The sequence below is a fragment of the Rhinolophus ferrumequinum genome, chromosome 21 (genome assembly GCF_004115265.2).
Source record: "Rhinolophus ferrumequinum isolate MPI-CBG mRhiFer1 chromosome 21, mRhiFer1_v1.p, whole genome shotgun sequence".
NCBI classification, from domain to species: domain Eukaryota; kingdom Metazoa; phylum Chordata; class Mammalia; order Chiroptera; family Rhinolophidae; genus Rhinolophus; species Rhinolophus ferrumequinum.
Genome location: NC_046304.1, coordinates 50,179,726 through 50,199,242, shown reverse-complemented (window position 1 = coordinate 50,199,242; position 19,517 = coordinate 50,179,726). Strand labels below are relative to the sequence as shown.

At 49.9% G+C, this 19,517-nt stretch overlaps 2 protein-coding genes across 6 annotated transcripts in view; one reads left to right on the top strand and one right to left on the bottom strand.

Moving 5' to 3' along the window:
• The window catches only part of ARMC7 (armadillo repeat containing 7), a 27,082-nt gene extending 7,565 nt beyond the window's left edge, over positions 1–19,517 (bottom strand). The window contains exons 1-3 of one of the 5 annotated variants that reach the window (XR_004421384.1): positions 19,081–19,513; positions 18,847–18,990; positions 3,787–4,284 (exon numbers count right to left, since the gene is read on the bottom strand). Coding sequence is in view for 4 of the 5 variants with exons in the window: in XM_033091492.1 (XP_032947383.1) it covers positions 3,923–4,284; positions 18,847–18,990; positions 19,081–19,171 (597 nt within the window). In the remaining variant the exon portion in view is untranslated. Of the gene's footprint in view, positions 1–2,811; positions 4,285–8,084; positions 8,393–16,825; positions 17,364–18,846; positions 18,991–19,080 lie in introns of those variants that run through there. The other 4 variants (XM_033091492.1, XM_033091495.1, XM_033091494.1 and 1 more) reach the window with 4 other exon arrangements.
• On the top strand, positions 339–2,677 carry NT5C (5', 3'-nucleotidase, cytosolic). The gene is made up of 5 exons (XM_033091490.1): positions 339–1,297; positions 1,579–1,679; positions 1,760–1,820; positions 2,024–2,138; positions 2,260–2,677. The coding sequence occupies exons 1-5, from the start codon at positions 1,112–1,114 to the stop codon at positions 2,439–2,441; spliced, it is 645 nt and encodes a 214-aa protein (XP_032947381.1). The 5' UTR covers positions 339–1,111; the 3' UTR covers positions 2,442–2,677.

The following is a 19,517-nucleotide window of genomic DNA, read 5'->3' as shown; positions in this document are numbered from 1 at the left end:
GATGGGGAACTATATTTGTATATTTGGAGGTAGTCAGGAAATTGCGTGAAATCTACAACGCGGCATCAACAAGCAATGTTCAGCATTTTCTAGAGGGATATAACTGCTGATTGTTTTTTTTTTTTAAGGGGAACAGGACTTTTATTGGGGAACAGTGTGTACTTCTAGGACTTTTTTTCCCCAAGTCAAGTTGTTGTCCTTTCAATCTTAGTTATGGAGTGTGCCGTTCAGCTTCAAGTTGTTGTCCTTTCCATCTTAGTGGTGGAGGACGCAGCTCAGCTCCAGGTCCAGTTGCTGTTGCTAGTTGCAGGGGGCGCAGCCCACCATCCCTTGGGGGACTCGAGTTAAACTGGCAACCTTGTGGTTGAGAGCCCACTGGCCCATGTGGGAATCCAACGGCAGCCTTCGGAGTTAGGAGCACGGAGCTCCAACCGACTGAGCCACCGGGCTGGCCCCATAACTGCTGATTGTAGAGAGGTGTCAGTTGCACAGGAAGAACAGTCCAGCTTACCTGAGCTTGATGGAAGTCTCTTCCAGGTGGAATTGGATGCTCCCTCGTTTCAAGCCAACGGGTTTGAGTTCATCTCTTAGGAGCTCGATTCAACGAACCAGTTGTCTTCAACAGATTCATTCACTTCAGCTACTGGGAGCCTTCACGATCAGGGTCTTGGGTTGGTGCTGCCTTCACAGGAGCTCTGGCCCCTACGCCCCTGCCCCACAAGCAAGGAGGGCAGAACCAGCCAGGCCTCGAGGTGTGGATCCTAGGGAAGGTGGAGCCAGCCGCACAGGTTTAAGGCGCCTGGACTCCTCGTTAGAAGGCACTCCCAGTATTTTGGATCGCCCCTCTGTCGGTCCCCTGGGAGGTCTGCCCCTATTAACGTCTGCAGCAGCTGAAGCCGAGAAAGACGACCTGCTAAGGCATCCCCACGCCGGGTCCTAGGTTAGGCCTCCTGGTCCCGCGTTCCGGTGGGTCGGGCTCCCCGGCGCCCATGCAAATTAGCCGCGGTGTGGCCCCGCCTCCCCGCGGCTCCGGAAGCGGCGCCCCGCGCACCTGGCCCCACTCCCAGCGCCAGTCTGCGCTTCCGCCGGTCCCCGCGCCTGCTCGACGGCGATGGCGGCGCGGCGCGCGCGGCCCGTGAGGGTGCTGGTGGATATGGACGGCGTGCTGGCCGACTTCGAGGCCGGCCTCCTGCGGGCTTTCCAGCGCCGTTTCCCCGGGGAGCCGCACGTGCCGCTGGAGGAGCGCCGCGGCTTCTTTGCTCAGGAGCAGTACAGAGCCCTGCGGCCGGACCTGGCGGTAGGGAGTGGGGGTGATGGGCGCAGCGCGGGCTGCCCCGGGAGCGGGGCGCCCAACCCCGTAGGAAGGACAGCACCCAGTAAGGAGCCCTCCCCTTGGGCAGCATGAGCTCTGTTCTATCTCCCAAGACGCCCCCTTACTGTTTCAAATTAACAAAACTCACTGCAGAATCCACAGTTCACCCCAGGACCAGAAGTCTCCCCAGGAACCTTACCTGGAGCCTTTGCTGGGGCTAAACCTGCTGGCGGCAGAAGCCAGGACCGGAGCACTGTATCTTTCAGGACAAAGTGGCCAGTGTGTATGAAGCCCCAGGCTTTTTCCTAGACTTGGAGCCCATCCCTGGAGCCTTGGAAGCCATGCGGGAGATGAACGCCATGCAGGAGTGAGGAGGGGTGGGAGGGGGGGCCGTGGGGTGCAAGGGCTGGCACCACCCGAACTGTCTAACCCGCCCCTTCTCTGCAGCACCGAGGTCTTCATCTGCACCAGCCCTCTGAAGAAGTATGACCACTGTGTGGGCGAGAAGGTGTGGCTGCCCCAGCACCTCCTAGGCAAACCTAGCTTCCTAAACCCTGGTTTTTAAAATAAACCAGCAGAAACACAGGAAGTGCCCGCTGGGGTAGAGGGGAGGCCCACCTCAAGGGCTGCGGAACCCACTGCACCTACTTCCCCATTGGCCTTGAATGCGGCCGCTTAGGCCCTACTGACAGGCCTGTGTCCCCTCCACAGTTTCGCTGGGTGGAAAAGCACCTGGGGCCCCAGTTTGTGGAGCGCATTATCCTGACGAGGGACAAGACGGTGGTCTCGGGGGACCTGCTCATCGACGACAAGGACACCATTCGAGGTTGGATCTGTTTTCCTTGGCAACCCCCAGGCATCTGGCCTGCTGGGGTTTTGGAGCGGGAGCAACAATAACCAGATAATAGATTGCATGTTCGCTGCCTTTTTCCCGTGTCCTGTCCCAGGCCAAGAGGAGACCCCAAGCTGGGAGCACATCTTATTCACCTGCTGCCACAACCAGCACCTGGCCCTGCCCCCGACAAGGAGACGGCTGCTCTCCTGGAGCGACAACTGGAGGGAAATCATAGGAAGCAAGCGGGGAGCAGTGCAGCAGGACCGATCGGGCCTAGGGCCTCTCCAGGAATAAGCTGAGGGACCAGGGCCGTGGACAGTAGCTGAGGAAGGGAAGGCAGGCCAGCAGGGAACGCCAACACAGCTGAGTGACAGGGCATCCGTGTGGCGATGAGCCCTGGCACCAGGGAGATACAGTAATCTCTGCTCTCACAGGCCAGCCCGCTGGCAGCTCCCAAGATGGCTGGCATGGAAACATGGTGGGACATTAGTCAGGAACCTTTTAATAAAACACTTTGGCTTGCTGCTCTTTTCAGGCCCTTTATTTGGGAAAGTCAAGGAACAGGAGTCCGAGGGCAGCAGTTGGAAAGGTGGCTGATGAGGCCTTCCCTTTCTCTACCTCCAGGGGCCCCAGAACCTGCCCACCTCCAGGCCCACCTGGACACCATTCCTTGCACATCTGCTTTTCCTTGGCCATGTAAGAGGTCAACCATAAAGGAGTACAGATGGCCAGGACTCCCCATTGCTCCTGAACCCCAGCTTTCCGTGGGGGTCCCACATCCCTACCCGTGCTGACCAGCGTATACGTGGACTCTGAGCCACACACTGTCAGTATCTGGTCCTCCGTCTCCCTTGAGCACCACTCGTGTTGTGTCCCTGACGCCCTCCTGAGCCTGATGTCTTTCCAGAGGCAGGATCTCCTCCCCACTTAACCCTGATGGCAGAGGAGGAGGGCCAGGCCCTTGCATGGGTGCCACAGGGTAGGGAGGGGAGGAGATGCGGCTCCAAGGGCTGTGCCTGTATTCTGACGTCATCACCCTCGGGGCATTGGTATTAATGTCTAATGGCATCACTCAAGAGCAGGGACCACATCTTCATCTTTGAAGCCCTAACATGGTGCCTGGCAGAATGGCCTGTGGGGATAAACAGTGAATCCTGGGCCATAGAGTTCTCTAGGCCAGCATTCACCCTGCCCAGTGCCCAGCCTGGAGAGCTTGTGGGGCAGGTACCCAGCCTCCACAGCCCGGGAGTGGGCGACCCAGCTTCCCACAGCCCCGAGAGACTTTTAATGCGGCTTCTCACTTCTAGTCCTCAATGACTCCCGCCACTTGTGTTAAGGGATAACGCTCATTTCCTCAAGCTCGGGCGGTACTCTTAAGCCCCAGGCCCAGCTGCTCCTCAGAACCACCTTCGGCCAGCCTCTGGATCTGGCGAACTGCTTGCTTCTTACAGGGGGTGACAGCCTGGCAGTGGGGTGGGTCAGGAGGCAGGACCTTCACCTCCAGTTGGTCAAGAGTGCCAGCCTATGAAAATGGCACTGCCTCTGATTTCCTTCTCCCTGTGTCTCAAAGTCTGGCTTTCTCAACTCATCTAATGCTTTTCATCATAGTGTAAATACCTGTCCCGCTGAGAAAACTCACCTGTAAAATGGCTGAAAAGTCACCATGGGGGAGAGTGCTCCGTGGGAGCTATGCTGCTTCTGCTTCCTAAGTCCCCACCAGGATTTTGGTTTTGGCTCTGGCAGGAAGGGTGCCATGGCCTTGAGGTCTCCTTGGCTCAGGGCTGCTGTGGGACCGCGGTCTTTGGCAGTGGGATACCCAGGGCAGAGTGCGCCGGCCGGCGGCGGGCTTCAGCCACTTGGCTCGGGGAACAGAAGTCTTCCAGGAAGATCTGGGCCAGGTTCCGGAGCCTCGTGTTGGCTGAGAGAGAGAAGCGCAGCATGCACTGGACCACGGGCATGGCAGTCAGCTCGGGGTGGGAGCCAGGGCCCGGCGAGCTCAGGTACATGATGGTGGTGACAGCGGACAGCACGGTCTCCTCGTTGGGACTGGACAGGCAGTTGATGATGAGCGGGATGCCCCCTGTCTGCAGGATGTATTCCTGGTTGGCCCTGTCTGAGCACAGGTTACAGAGGCCTCCTGGAGGAGAGCAAGGGAAGTGATGCTTCAGCCCGGGCCTCCTCCCGTCTCCTCTCCCAGCTTCTCTGCCCACTGAGTCCCACGTAAGGGCCCAGGCCTGTGAGAAGGTGGCACATAGATGGGATCCAAAGTACATTCTGGTCTCCAGCCCTTCCTTTCAGGGTTCCAGAAAGGCCTGCCTGCCGCTGCCTGCCACCGCCTAGCCTTCTGGAAGTAGGAACTAATCCCTTCTCCTCTTGGCTCAGCCAGTTCAATGGTTGGTAACACTTCCCCCTTTTTTAAAGTCAGAAACAAAACCTACAATATAGCTTCACTTTAGAAGAATTTAAAAACAGGTATGATGATGGTTTCGTGGGTATATACATATGTCAAGACTTAGCAAATTGTACCCTTGAAACGAACAATTTATTATACCTCAATAAAGGTGTTAAAATTAGAAAGAAGCCAAAATATAAACCACCTTAATCCATCTCAACATTTAACTTTTTTTTTTTAAAGGAGTGCAGCTCACTGGTCCATGTGGGGAATTGAACTGGCAACCTTGGTATTATGAGCACTGCACTCTAACCACTGAACCAACCGGCCACCCCCGTTGGTTTTTTGTTGTTGTTTTTTACTTTTGGTACATTATAGAAATAATTCTCTTTTTAAAAAATCTTTATTTTTATTTATTTGTTTTAAGGAGGGCGCAGCTCACAGTGGCCCATGTGGGGTATTGAACTGGCAACCTTGGTGTTAATAGCACCACGCTCTAACCAGCTGAGCTAACCGGCCACCCCCCAACATTTGCTTTTCATCCACAATTTAAATATGTGAATACATATTTTAAAAAAACATCAGATACTCTCCTTACTGTTCTGTAAGCCAGCTTTTCTCATTTTTCATTTAACAATGTATTGTGAACATCCGTACGTGCCAAGAAACTACAATCGTAGCATCATTTAATGGCTATGCAGTGTACCATTTTATGCAGTATAATTTATTAAAGGGTTAGATCATTGTAGCATCATTTTCACATCACTGTTACTAGGATTCTGGGGGCCAAAAAAAAATAAGCCAGAATGAGCAACCTGTGGTTCTGGATCACAGTACCCCTGGCTCAGGTAGTGTGGCCAGACCCCGCCCCCCATTCTCTCACATCAGGCCCATGAGCGCCGCCCCCTTGATTTAGTGGCCTCTCAGCCCAGGGGACAGATGCTACTTGGCTTGGTGGTCACGGCCTAGCACTGGCTACTCAATGCCGGAAGCTGACATCCTGTGCATCCACTGAGCTTCCTGCCCATGGCACCCCCACCCTGAGCTTCCAGCTCCAGCACAGGAAGGGCTTCCAGCTCATTTGCATAACACAGCCTGATCAGTCCTGAGAGTCCAATCAAGAGAGTCTCCGCCCACCCACTTCCCCTGCTTCTCTAGAAATGACAGTTTCCCACAGACCCAAACCTAGCTAGGACATTTTCCTAGCAAGAGGGGACAGGTGCCTACAGGGTCCCTGGCAGGGACACTCCTCCAGGATCAGGGGTCTGCCCAGGGTTGGCGCTGCCGCCCCTTCTCTGGCAGTACCTGGGTCAGTGTGAGGCCTGCTGTAGGGAAACGTTTTTCAGGTTTTATCCATTCAGCCTCTGGGAACTCCCCACTGCCTTTGCAATAAAATCCACACTCCCTTCTGTGGTCTGCAGGGCCCTGCACCAAATGGTCTGGTCTTTCTCCTCCCTGTCACTCACGCCCGTCACCAACCTGGGACCTTTTGGCCCCAGATTTTCATAAGCTGCCACCCTCTTGCTGGTAACCAGCATTTCACTGCTGCCTCACCAGTGCGAGTTCCCTGGAGCACCCCACTAGACACTCCCCACACGTCCAGGCACTCCGCTCATCACCCCGGTTCATTTTCTTTATATGCTCAGAACACAGAAGTCATCTTCCCGGATTTGTTTTCTTGCTCACTGCCCAATGCGCCCCATGAGAGAGGACGTGCCTGAGGCCAAGACCTCAACTGTCGTTCCCACGTCGTCTTTGGTGCCTGGCACAAGAAGCCTCCACAAATACTGGCTGGAAGGGTTTGAAAGCAGTGGTAAGGGGTGGGGGGCGAGGGCTGAACGGCAGAAGGTTGAGGGGCTGCACGGGTGGGTCCTGAGACCCTGCCCACCTGGGACCTTTGCCTTTCTGGGACCGGGGTTGTGGCTCGCAGCCGGTACAGTCTGAGGGAGGGAAGGGGCTGAGTGGCATTCCTGAAATCATAGGAGAGGGAGACCCTAAGACTCTCTGACGGACAGGTGCCTCCCCACGGGACTCACAGGCCTTCCCTGTCTGTCTTCCCTCAGCGTCCAGTCGCCCCAGTGTGGCCCTCAGCACACCCTGGGCACCACAGGTTTTCCTCTGTATCCCAGGCGCCTGCAACTGTGCGAACTCCCTGGATACATGCTGCAAACACAACTGGACTGTGGGGACTGTGCAGTTTCCAGGCTCTTGGCCTCACGTGGAAAGGTGCTGGCTCAGGTAGTAAATGGCCATCAGCTGTGATTGGATGGCCATCAGCTGTAACCAGTGAGCCATTGGCCACTGATATAACTGCCGTGGCTACGCTAGCAGCAAATCGGGGGCTAGCAAGTAGATGGCGGCTGGCAAGAGCGGATTGCAGTTAGCATGGCAGGTTGGCAGGCAGAGAAGTGGACGGCAGGTCACAAGTCGTGTGAATCCAGCCTCCAGCGAGACCATAGTGGTCTGACTCCCCTACCTATCGCTCCGTGGGTGTTCCTTTTTGGCCTCACCATGTCCTGAGTTCTTATGTGGGGAGCAGGAGCAGAGACGCTGCAGGCCGCCCCGCACGACAAATGGCGCAGCGAGCAGGGTCTCTCGCATGACTCCCCGCACGACATGGACCCCACAGCGTTACCATTTTAGTGAAAGGTGCCAGGGCTATTGAGTAACTTGCCCAAAGTCCCAGAAGACGGGGAGCCGTTGCCACTGCCATAGGAAACGGTGTTCCTCTAGAAGCTCCAAGGACAACGAATCCTGCTGTGGGCAGATGCCAGGCTCAGCCAGGAACAGGGACAAGGGGAGACGCTCTGAGAGGCCCCTGACTTTGCAGACACACCTACACCATCTCTTTGGAGCTGAGAGTGGTGGACCAGCCTCCTATCCACACTGCAGACTCAGGTTCAGTGGGAGATGGGAGACGGGACTTCCCTCTGCTGTGAAGTACAATAAAACGAAGACGAACTCATTCTCTAGTGAATTAGTCATCACCACAGGCAGGTGTGCCTGGGCGGGACCCTGCCAGCAAGGCCAGGGGAGCTAGAGGGTGGGGACAGGACAAGGCCTCAGGGCAGAAGGCCCCACCTGTTCCCCTTGAGCAGGCCTGGGAAGCCTCCAAGGACAGATCAGGTACCTGCCAGGGCTCACCAGCTAGCTGCCTGGGCCCCAACCGCAGGGAATGCTTGAAGCCCCTTTGCCTTGCTGGCAGTGACCCCCAAACACAGAAACACAGAAAGGGGAGTGAGGGCCTGGAAAGAGAAGGGCTCCGGCGGTAAAAACGCTGAGCTGGAGCTCTCAAGATCAAGCCGGAGACCCATGAGAAGCCGATGCTGCAGCTGCTTTGAGCTCTCGCACCTGAGTCCACCTCTGTAAATGAACCCCGGAGAACTCGAGAGGGCTGTAGAAAAAGAGCAACACAAAACCTAGAAGCTTTCTCAATGATGCCCAACAACAGCAAACTGGTTAAATAAATTACGGTAAATGTAGACGATGGAAAATTATACAGTTCTAAAACTCATGTTTTCAAAGAATATTTAATGTGGGAAAATGCTTGCAACGTAAGGTTAAGAAGAAAAAATGGACATCAAATTGTATCTACAATTTAAAAAAAGGGGGGAAAAAAGGTCCAAGAAGATGTCACCTCTTCTGAGAGCTTTCCATGACCCCCGTAATCATCAGCTCCTCTCTCCAGCTCGCCCTCCCCTCGTCGCCTGGTTTCATTTCATTTCTTCATATTTAAGTTATTTGTCAACATGCTCATTGGCTATTGCCCAACTAAACTACAAAGTCCATGAGAATGGGGACTTTGTCTTCTCCCATTCTGTATCCTGGCATATAGCAGGGTCTGGATAAATAACTGTTAAATGAATAGATACATTAAAAGACAGGCTATAAACACACCAACATGTTAATAATGGTAACTATCTCTGTTAATTTTAATGTTCTTGGCTAATTTTAATGTTCTTTATTCTTTATTTTCCAAGTTTTTCTCAATGAAAATGTTATTTTTACAACCAGGAAAAAGAACGTATTACCTTTCAAAGCGGAATTTCACTCAGAAAGGAGTATAAGTCATCAATTGATACCATTTAAGAAAAGGAAAAAAGAGAAAATATTCATAGAATATATGACAGAGGACTCGTATCTAGGATATATGAAGAACCTCTGCATATCAATAAAAGATAAATAACACCAAAAAATGAACAAAAGCACTTGAACAAGTCACCAAAGGGCGGATATATATATGAAAATGTGCTCGTCATTATGTATCAGAGAAATGAAAATTAAAGCCACAGTAAGAAACACTCCCATCATAAAATGGCTAAAACAAAAAAGACTGACACTACTAGGTGTTGGCAGAGAGGCAGAGCTACTGGAACTTCCATATGCTGGGGATAGGGAGTGTAACATGGTATAATTATGTTGGAAAACTATTTGGCAGCTTCTGACAAAGTTAAACATATATCTACTCTATAACTCAACAACTGCACTCCCACCTGAGAAAAATGAGTACATATGTACAAAAGGAATCTACCCAAGAGAAAGGAGTACGTCTGTCTGTCTGTATACAACACTTGTATACAAATGATCTTAACACCTGATTCATAAAGGCTCCAAACTAGAAACAACTCAAACCTCCAACAACAGGTGAATGGATGAAAACATTGTAGCATATTTGCACAAAAATCATGAACTAATGACACTGTAACAATTTGGATTAATCACAAAAACATCACTGAGTGAAAGAAACTAGACATGAGAGAACATCTGTGTGATTTACATGAAGTTCAAGAACAGGCAAAACTAACCCAGAGGGGCTGAGGAGGAACAGTGGTGACCTCCCGGAGGAAGATACCCACTGGGAAGGGGTCTGAGCCGCCTTTCTGGGGAAATGGGAACATTCTGTGTCTCAATTTAGTTGCTGGTTGTAGAGATGTACACACACCTTAACGAACTTAAAAATACATCAAACTGACATTTAAGACATGTGCATTTCACTATATTAATCATGCTGTAATTTAAAAAATGGTTACCAAACAAAAACAGAGAACAAGTTCTGACTGGCTGATGAACACGTTTTGGACAAACCAGACAGGACAGAGAAAAAGAGAATACGAAGCAAAAGCAGGGCCCTTCTAGACACAGGGAACCACAGAAACCCCCGGGAGAGGCAAGGGAGACCCCCAAGTGCAGCCTGGCATGAGAGAGCTGGAGGCTCGGAGAGGTCAGGTACGTGACCTGGGGTCACACAGCAAGTAGGGCATAGTTGCTGGGAGTGACAGGAGGGTCTAGGCATTGTCCCAGGGATTAAATGAGGTCATGCTGACAAGTGCTTAGCCAGCACCTGGTGCCTGGGGGCTGGGTGAGCCCAGGGTGAGAGTCGCCCAAGACGTTATGGAATCTGAGGACACGCCCACCCCAGCACTGTGCTGGCCAGATCATCCCATGTCCAAATCTTTTTTGGGGGCTGTGTTCTTGGGTTTTACTTTAGCCTCCTGAAAATGGTTCTTTCTGAAGTTTCAAATTTGAGGGAGAGAACAGTGTATTGAGAAAGCTACCATTATGTATAAGAGGAGTAGGGGGACACATGTGTATATGTATCTGCTCACATCTGCTGGCTCCACAAAGGGGGGGGGGGAGCAGTGTGGAAAGGGCAGGAATGGAAGCTGAGACTTCTCTAAAAATACCACACAGTGTAGTTTTGACTTAAACTGATGGATGTTTCATACAACGAAAAACATCAAATCAAAAGAAAAAACCATCATGGCTTTTCATACTTGTGACCTTGATATTTCACTTCTAGAATTTATCCTATAGATACACTCTTAAAAGTAAAAAAAAAAAAAATGACACACAAGTAAGGTTATTCACTGCAGCTCCGCTTGTGAGAGCAAAATGAAACCAGCTAAATGTCCATCCCCAGGGGACTGGCTAAATGTCGTCCCTCCATGCCATGGAGTACAACACAGCACTTACGAAGAATGAGGCAGCTCTTTATGAACTGATACTTGCCTGTGTGTCCAGACATGTTAGTAAGTTTTAAAAAAAAACACAACAATATAGATATACCACCACATATGTATAATATGCAAAAAAGTACTCATATAAATATATACGTTTGTTTGTAAATCCCGAAACTATCTCTGGGAAGATACACAAGAAACTAATAACAGTGTTTACCCCCAGAGATGGCTACAGAGGGAGTTACCTTTCACTTTATACCCTTTTGAATTTTGTACCATGTGAATCAATTCTGCATTCACATAAATTAATAAAAGAAACACATGTACCCTGCTTGTGCCTAGAACTAAGAGGAAGGAGAATTGGTCTTTGCAAGTCGGAGGGATGGCTGCGGCCACCCTAGTCCAGGTGAGAACAGCCTGGAGACAGCCTTCTTTCTGAGACAGTGAAGAAGGAAGTGACATCACCTCCTTCTTGTAAAGGAAATACTGCCACAGGTGGGCTGCTGAAGAATTTCTTTTTAAGCAGAAAGATGTATGACCCCAGGAACCTATCTGATCAGGGGGAAGAGGTACAGGGGAGCCCGAGTATGGAGGATGCAGCGAAGGCTCTGTGGGGGGCAGATCCAATTAGTATGCCACTGAGGGCTTAGGGGACTAGAGTAAGCAAGTCAATTTCTCTACATCTCAGTTTCTTCATCAGTCAAGTGGGCAGAGAATTAAGTAATGTGATTTAGGTTCCTTCCTGGCACACAGTAGATGTGGACCAAGCATGCACCTGTTTACAGCCCCAGAGGCTGGCACAGGGCCATACCAGCAACACATACACACACAGAAAAGGGCTGATACATACAGGTAGAGTTTAACAACGACAAAGTCAATGTCTGTGGAACCAGCACCGACCTCAAGAACCGAAACACTGACGGCAATGCAGAAGCCTCTTCCCTGTGTCCCTTCCTGATCCAATTCCCTCCCTCCCTCAGAGGTGATACCTTCCTGATTTGTAATAATTTAATAACAATTTTAATAAGCAGAAACATTTAGATTTGAATTAAAAAATCATTTTTATGCACACATCCCTAAATATTATAGTTCATTTCTGCCTGCTTCTGGACTTGATAGAAATGGAATCACGCGGTACCGTATGTATTATTATATGACTAGCATTATTTGCTTACCATTATGTCTGTAACATTACTACATGCAGCTGAGCTGCAGATTGTGCATTTACCTTGCTAAATAGTATCAATGTCCTACACTGTGGGGATTCATTCTACTGTTAACTGTTTCCAGTTTGGGACTGTTACAATGTTGCTACCGTGTTTCCTGGAAGACCTAGCTGGACAATCAGCTCTACTGTGTCTTTTGGAGCAAAAATTAACATAACACTCGGTCTTATATAACAATATAATAATATAATACTGGGTCTTACATTAATTTTTGCTCCAAAAGACGCATTAGAGCTGATTGTCCAGCTAGGTCTCATTTTCAGGGGAACAGGGTAGTGACATTTTTGCAAATGTGTCCGGATGTGCATGTGCCCTAACCATATGAATGTACGCATAACTGCTGGGTCATGGGAAGCTTCTTCAATTTTACTCAATAATGTTTTCCAAAGACAGGCTCTGAAGCTTTGTCTACCAGCCTTTTTCTGAGCACCACCACCATCTGGTGGCAGCTAGATGTATTACAGGAAAGAGAACACAGGGAAAAGGATTTAACCTGAATTCTGGGAGGCAACCTACTTGAACCGTGTTTTTTTGTTTTGTTTTGTGTTTTACTTTTATTAGCATTTATTTGATGCTGAATTTACTCCTCGGCCATAAGTTTTTGTTTCTTCAGTTCCCGCTGGGAGATCTTTTTCTTCTGCGCAACCTCCTCTTTGGTTTAGGAACAATCTGCTCTTTTTTAGTGAGGATCATCTCAATGTGGCAGGAGAAGCTCACATATGGGTTACTCCGCCCGTGAGCTCTCTAAGTTCTGCGCCACATCTTGGGAGCTTTGTTCACCTGGCTGTGCTCAATGACCAGAGGCTACATAGAAACCCTTAAGTCCAGCATTACTCTCCGCATTTGTAAGCACGTGCAGTAAAAATCCTGCACTCTTTTTGGGCCACTGACCCTGAGTCCAACCCCACTGTTTGGCCTGGGCACAACTTCCCAAACTCCACCATTGTAACAATGGAATGGCACACATTGCTTCTGTGACGTGACATCCTTTAGCTACTTGGTGGCTTTTCGGATATGCATACCCTTGATGGCCTGGGCAGTTTCAGTGTTCTTAAAATGAACCTGCAGATCTGAACCTCTCAATTTACATGATTTTGTGGGGTTCTCTGGGTCAAGCGAACCATTTTCAGAGGTCGCCTCAGGCCGCTTTCGGGAAGAGCTTGAACCCTGTTTTAGTAACAAGGCCATCCTAGGATTCAACCAGCTTTCACAGAAGTCAGGAATTCTCTTCTGGTTCCTGTATGTCTCCATACAGCATGCAGGATGGGGCAGGTGTGCACAAGCACATACAGCACACCCGAGAGCCAACCAATGGCGCTTTGGACAAACATTTCCAAATTAATGCCAAAGGCTGCCAGAGTTTTTATTTGGGGCACGAGCTCCAAATACTCATTCAAGTATTTGCTGAGATTCTGGCTTTATATCTAGTTCCCCCAATTCACCCACTTCCCACCCGTCTCAAACAAGGGCAGCCAGCGCCATCTCCCAGTGGGTTTCTCTTAGACACCAGTGAAACGTGGCCCTGCGCCAGGGAGGACTTCTCACCAGAACCACCTCACGGATATTTTGGAGGTGGCAAGGTAACAATGGAAACAAAGAACCAGGGAGGAACACACAATGGACTCTGAGCCTTGGCTCTGCCAGCTGGGTCCTCTGGGTACTGAACCTGGATCCAGGCAGACTGCGGCCATCTCCTGGCTCCACTTGTCACTAACAGTGTGAGCTTCAGGCAATGGACCGAACCTCACTGAGGTGTTGTTTCCTTACATGTAGAGGGCTTAGGACTGACTACCTGCCTCGCAATGGACAACAGATCCAGAGACCTCACAGGCAGTTCTGGTAATAGGTAGGCATGAGCTTGGTGAGTAGTGGGAACATGGTGGGCGTGGGGTAGGCATCCAGAAGAGGTAGCTTTCATCATAACAGCTCCCAAACCACAGCCCTGGGGACCCTGAGGGGAGAAAAAGCAGCTAGGACTGCAACCAAAGGGTAAATAAAATAGTTCTAAAATTGTTCTAATGGGCAAATCCACAAAAGGCCAAAAAAGGGGAAGGTACAGAGGAGACTTGAAAACCCGTTTGTTATCTGTAACTGGGTTTCCAGGCGGGAATTCCCACTCGTTCTCAGGAATTTTTTTCGCTTTCCCGTTCCCGAATCCCGAGAAAAGTTTGGTGGGGAAATCAGGGAAAATTGGCAACTTGAACCCAGTAATACCCACAATGGGAAATAAACGTACTACTCACAGTATATCTCTTAGACATTTTTCCTATTTACCACTAGGGTTTCCGGGCAGGAATTCCCACCCATTCTTGGGAATTTATTTCGCTTTCCCGTTCCCAAATCTCGAGAAAAGTTGGTCGGGAAATCAGGAAAATCAGCTCCTTGAACCCAGGTGGTTGGTAGCATCGGCCATCATTTTGTGGAAACGATTCATCGTGGAGAACAGAAAACAGTTTTTATCTCGGGATTCAGGAAAGGGACAGCGAAAAAAAATTCCTGAGAATGGGCGGGAATTCCTGCCTGAAAATCCTATCTGTAATTGCTATAACTAGATTCTTCTTCAGGGCTGCAGCTATATGACCAGGGTGTTTCCTAGGTCACAGCTAGACGACCTCCACAGAGAGACAACGGTCGGGGACACCAGCTCACCACTGGTGAGTGACTGCCGTGGCCTTCAGACCAGCTGCCACAATGGACAGACATAATTGCAGCCAAACCAAAGCGCTTCAGCCCTCAGAGAGCAGGCAGAGCCGCTTGACAAGAGAAGTCCTACCTCAGAGCAGAACCATCAGCCACCATGGAAGGAAGGAAGCCTGCATTCTGACCCCGGCCTGCCATTAACCAGCCGAGGGGCAGCTGTCTGTGCCTCAGTTTCCTCATCAGTAAAATGAGGGGTTTAGAATTTCTTTCTAGCTTTCACAGTCCACAACCCTAGAAATTAGGAACTCCTCTAAGGGCAGGAAAGCGGCCAAGAGAACAGCTTCTAGAATCTGACAGCCTTGGGTTTAAGTCTCAGGTCCCACACTCTTTAAACGTTTGACCAACCCACTGACCCTTTCTAAGCCTCAGATTCCTGATTGGAAAATGCATGTTATGAGGATACCGCTTTTAGTGCTATCTCAGGGTCAAAGGTGATAAGGCACAGGAAATCGGGGCTGGCATACAGAGGGTGCCCCGTAAGTGCAGCTACTGCTACGGGTCCTAGCAAGTGCGACAGCACCAGTGCACACCTGACAGTCAGGCTCACATCACCTAATACCACCTGGTCACCTGCAGAAGGCTAAGGATCAACTTTATCTTTTCCTTATTTGATGATGTTTTTCCAGGAGAAAGAACCCCTGGCGCAGACAGGTGGCTCGTGAAAAGACATGATGTCATCCCACCTCACCTCTCTGGGAGAGGACGGAACTGTTATCCTCAAAGGGGCTCCGGATACCTGGGGATCTTACAGCAGCAGACATTTTATCTCATTTAATTCTCTCAACAATTCTGTGAGGCAGGTACTGTTATTGCCCACCTGACAGATGATGGAAAAAGGGAAACCACGCACCCAGGGTTAAGTGGGGGAGCGAGGACTCGAACCCAGGCCTGCCTGACCCCAACGCCCAGCTCTTACCACACTCACTATGTTCCTTGCCAATAAACGGACATTGGTTTTGGTTCTGCGAGCCATGGCCACGGGCAATCTAACCCAGCTCTCCTCTCTGCCAGTTATTCCGGAACCACCCCCACTCAGGGCTGCAGTGCCAAGTCACGGCCAGTACTCTGAACCTTTTGGGCCCTTCTCTCACCTTCCCCAGACCAAAAGGCCAGAGTATTCAAGACATAAGAGATAAGCAAGGCTGGGCCCTGCCTTCATAGAGATCACAATCTCAGGCCTGCCACCAGAGATAAAAGACTCCGAGCTACAAAGTGCCGCACAGAGCCTTGTAACAGCAGGACAAGTGCCTGACAGTGTTTTCCATTTCATGCCAGAGACATTACGAGGAAAGGAAATGACAGCAGTAACAAAATATGCTTCTAAGCACCACTGGGGCTCTCCTTTTAAGTTATGCACAATAAATGAAAGAGAAATTTAATCTGCAGATGATCCCAAGGAGGGATTCAATGCTGAGAAAACTACTGCTCTTGGGATTAGGGACCTTGCTCTAGTGGGAAGAAAAAGGAAGAGAAAAGGAGAAAAATAGTGGCTGGGCAAAGTAAAACTGGGAAGCTGCCCAGGAGAGCAAGAACCCAGGCCAGGCCCAAGTCTCACCCATAGCTCCCAGCTCAGTGGGCCGGGATCTCAGTGCTCTGCCTTAGGAAAGTTGCTTCTTGGTTCCGTAAAAACTTTTCTTGGGTGACTGCTCTTTTTAGGCAACTTTTCTCCAGAGTCAAAAGCTTGAGTAGGAGGAGCTCTATCACCCCCAGGTGACGTTTCGTGCTTCTGCAGGGGCCACCATCACCATTCAGATGGCAGAAGCTTTGGAGCCGCGGTACAAAAAGTGAGGGGATAGAGGACTTCCATTGGAGAAAATCTTAAAGGGACCCATTTTTGAGAATACTTATTTAGCATAATAATCTGGAGGGGCACAGACATGAGCTGGCATCACTTTACTAGACCTGGGCAACTGGGGCTCCTGTCTCTGGCACAGCTGTAGAGGGCCTCACTCTGACCCTCTCCACAGGTTGAAAAAATCCAAGGAGCCTTCCCAAAGCACATCCTCCCTTCCCCACACCTGGAGCTCCAGGCCCTGAACCTGCTCCCACAGCTGCATGGGCCCCTTTCCTAGATCCTGACTCCCAGGGGTGAACCCCATTATTGGTGTCTACACTCGTAAATCCAAGGAATTGTTCCAGGGCAGGTGTGTGTGGGGGTATGTGAACAGAGCTGGGATTTCCACACCATGTGTGAGACCTGTCCTGGTTAGAAGAGAAGGAGGGGCGACCCCCATTGGAACTCTAGCACCAGGTAACACAAATGTTAGGGGCAGACCTGGATGGCTTTTTAAAAATTGAAATCACACTTATCTATGACGTACTCAGGAAAGAAAAAGTGTTACTTGATTCTATCAAGCCTTTTGATCTAATTTCTAAATTACAGGAAATAAAGGGGACAGAAGACAACGGAACAATCTAAATGACACCATAAAGAGGCAACTGTCTAGACAATTTGGAAGGCGGGAGCTTCTGCAGAACTGGTCTGGATCCTTCGACAATTAGTCTTATGAAAAAAGGGTCTACTAATGAATAAAAGATAACTTATGCAGTGACTTATTTCCGAAGAGTACCATATGGAAAGATAGGGCGTGGGGTAGAGTAACTTTACAGTAGAGAGACCTAACCAATACTACCTCAGCCGAGTGACCAAGGTCACCATCAACAGTAGTTAGTCATGTCGGTAGCACATCCCTTTGATATGATGTGAAGAGAATGGCGCTTTACCTCCATGGTCACCCTCCCCAAAAACCCTAAGCCAGTCTAATCATGAGAAAGAAAAGAAAAATCAGGCAAATCCCAACTAAGGGACACTCTACAAAATACCTGACCTGTATTCCTCCAAACTGTCAAAAAAAGGGAAGTCTAAGAAACTGGCACAGCCCAGAGGAGCCTAAGGAGATGTGACAACTGAATGTAATGTGACATCCTGGATGGGATCCTAGAACAGAAAACAGACAGGGGAAAACTAAGGAAATCTGAATAAAGTACGGGCTTTAGTTAATAATGCATCAATATTTTGGTTTATTGATTGTAACAAATGTACCATACTAATGTAAGATGGTAATACCAGGGAAACTGGGTGTGGTATTTATGGGAACTCGCTGTATTATCTTTGCAATTTTGCTAAAACTGTTCTAAAATACAAAGTTTATTTAAAAGAGAGACAGAGAGAGATTGAGATCTAAGGGTGCAACAGATTAAATGCATGGGTCCTGAATTGGATCCTGACTCATACAAACAACAACAAAAATGTCTCTTTGGGAACTATTAGAGAAATTTGCATAAGTGGGTACTAGGTGACAATGGAATTCTCATCGGAGGTTTCTTTCCCTACATAAGATTCCTTTCACTATATAAAGACATGTTATTTTTGAAAGATGCGTGCTGAAAAAATAATTGTTGTTTGCCCTTAGAATAAATTCCAAACTCTTTCCCATGGCCTAGATCTAAGACCCTAAGTTCTGGTGCCGCCTCTCTAACCTCACTTTGCACCACTCACTGCTTCACTCATCACAATCCTGCCCTAGCAGCCTTCCTTCTGGCTCCTTCTGCATTAAGGTCCTCACCCAAGATGCACCTCTGCCTAGAATGCCTTCCGATGACGGCCAAAACGGAAGTTGCACCTACCTCCTATTGCTCTGTCTCATCATCCTGTTTATTTCCTTAAGAGCCTCAGCTTTTTGGTTTGTCTGCTCACCACCAGTCTCCTCCTACTGGAATGTAAATTCTTGAGGGTAAAGACCTTTCTCAACTTGTTCGCCATCTCTCCAGCATTTAGAACAGCACCTTGCTCACACAGTTCAGGCCCAATAAATGTATGTCCAGTTAATGATTCAATAGATCTTAGACCAAAACAAACACAGGAACCATAAGCCATTCCAAGTCACGTCTACTCCTCCTGATGTTAAAACATTAAAATAAAGATGTTTAGGGCAGCCGGCCGGTTGGTTCCGTTTGTTAGAACGCAGCGCTCAGAACAACACCAAGGTCACTGGGCCAGTGAGCTGCGCCCTCCACAACTAGATTGAAAACAACGACTTGACTTGGAGCTGATGGGTCCTGGAAAAACACACTGTTCCCCAATAAAATTTTTTTAAATAAATAAATAAAGATGTTTAAAAGAGCACTCAACTTTTTTCCCTCCAAGTGGCTTCCATCCTTTCCCCCACTTACAATCTCGTCACTCAGCCAGCAGGCGGGAAGGCAGACACGAAGAGGGAGTCCTGCGCTTAAGTTCCAGACCTGACTCAAGGTAGCCGTGACTCGGACAATCTGTGAACCGCGAAGGTGGCACCGATGTCGCCAAGGTCGGCCATCGCCGCAGCTGAGGGACTACGAGATTCCTTTCCCAACTACTCACGTCTAACTCACTGATCTCACCACAGCCCATCAGGCATCTGGGGGACCGGACCCGTCCTTACCAATAGCAAACTCCACCAGGGTCTCATTCTCCTCAGACAGCGAATCGAGGAATAAATCTAGGACCTGCAGCTGTCGCAGATACTGGTAGTTGCTGGGGTCATAGGCGAAGTTGGCGAGGTTGGCCAGGACTTGCTCCTTGGCGTCTGCAACGGAAAAGCGACACTGGAGCCAGGTCCGGAGTGCTGTCACGCCGAACCCCTGGCCCGTCCCCTGGCCCCCACCCTGTCGCTCACTTTGGCTCTCCGTCTCCTGGAACTCCGTGACCAGCGCCTGCAGGTATCCCAGCCGTCCGACGTGGGGCTCTACCTTCGGCTTCTGGGACATGGTCGGGGCGGCGGGGTGTCCACGAGGGACAGGCAGGGAGGAGTGTGGCAGATGAAGCCGGAAAGCCCGGCGAGAACCTCACTGGGCCTCACCGGTGCGGGCAAAGGCGGACCGGGACCGGAAATAGGTTCCCTTCCTGGCTTCAGGTTCTGCGGTAATTTGCAGCTGGAATTGAGATGTGGGGAATGCGGCGGGTTATCAGGATCCTGTAAGAGCTGGGCGTGAAAACCTAAATCGGGGCGCGGGAGACTAGGATACGACTGCGCGCCGGGCGAGGAAGAAGACCACCCAGCCCCGGTAGTGGGCTGGATTTTCGGTTCGATTCTGGGTTTCCGGCGGAAGCGGC

Coding starts and splice junctions, on each gene's coding strand:
- NT5C (XM_033091490.1), top strand. CDS start 1,112: ATGGCGGCGCGGCGCGCGCGGCCCGTGAGGGTGCTGGTGGATATGGAC. Junction 1,298..1,578: donor CCCTGCGGCCGGACCTGGCG/GTAGGGAGTGGG, acceptor TGTATCTTTCAG/GACAAAGTGGCCAGTGTGTA. Junction 2,139..2,259: donor CGACAAGGACACCATTCGAG/GTTGGATCTGTT, acceptor GTCCTGTCCCAG/GCCAAGAGGAGACCCCAAGC.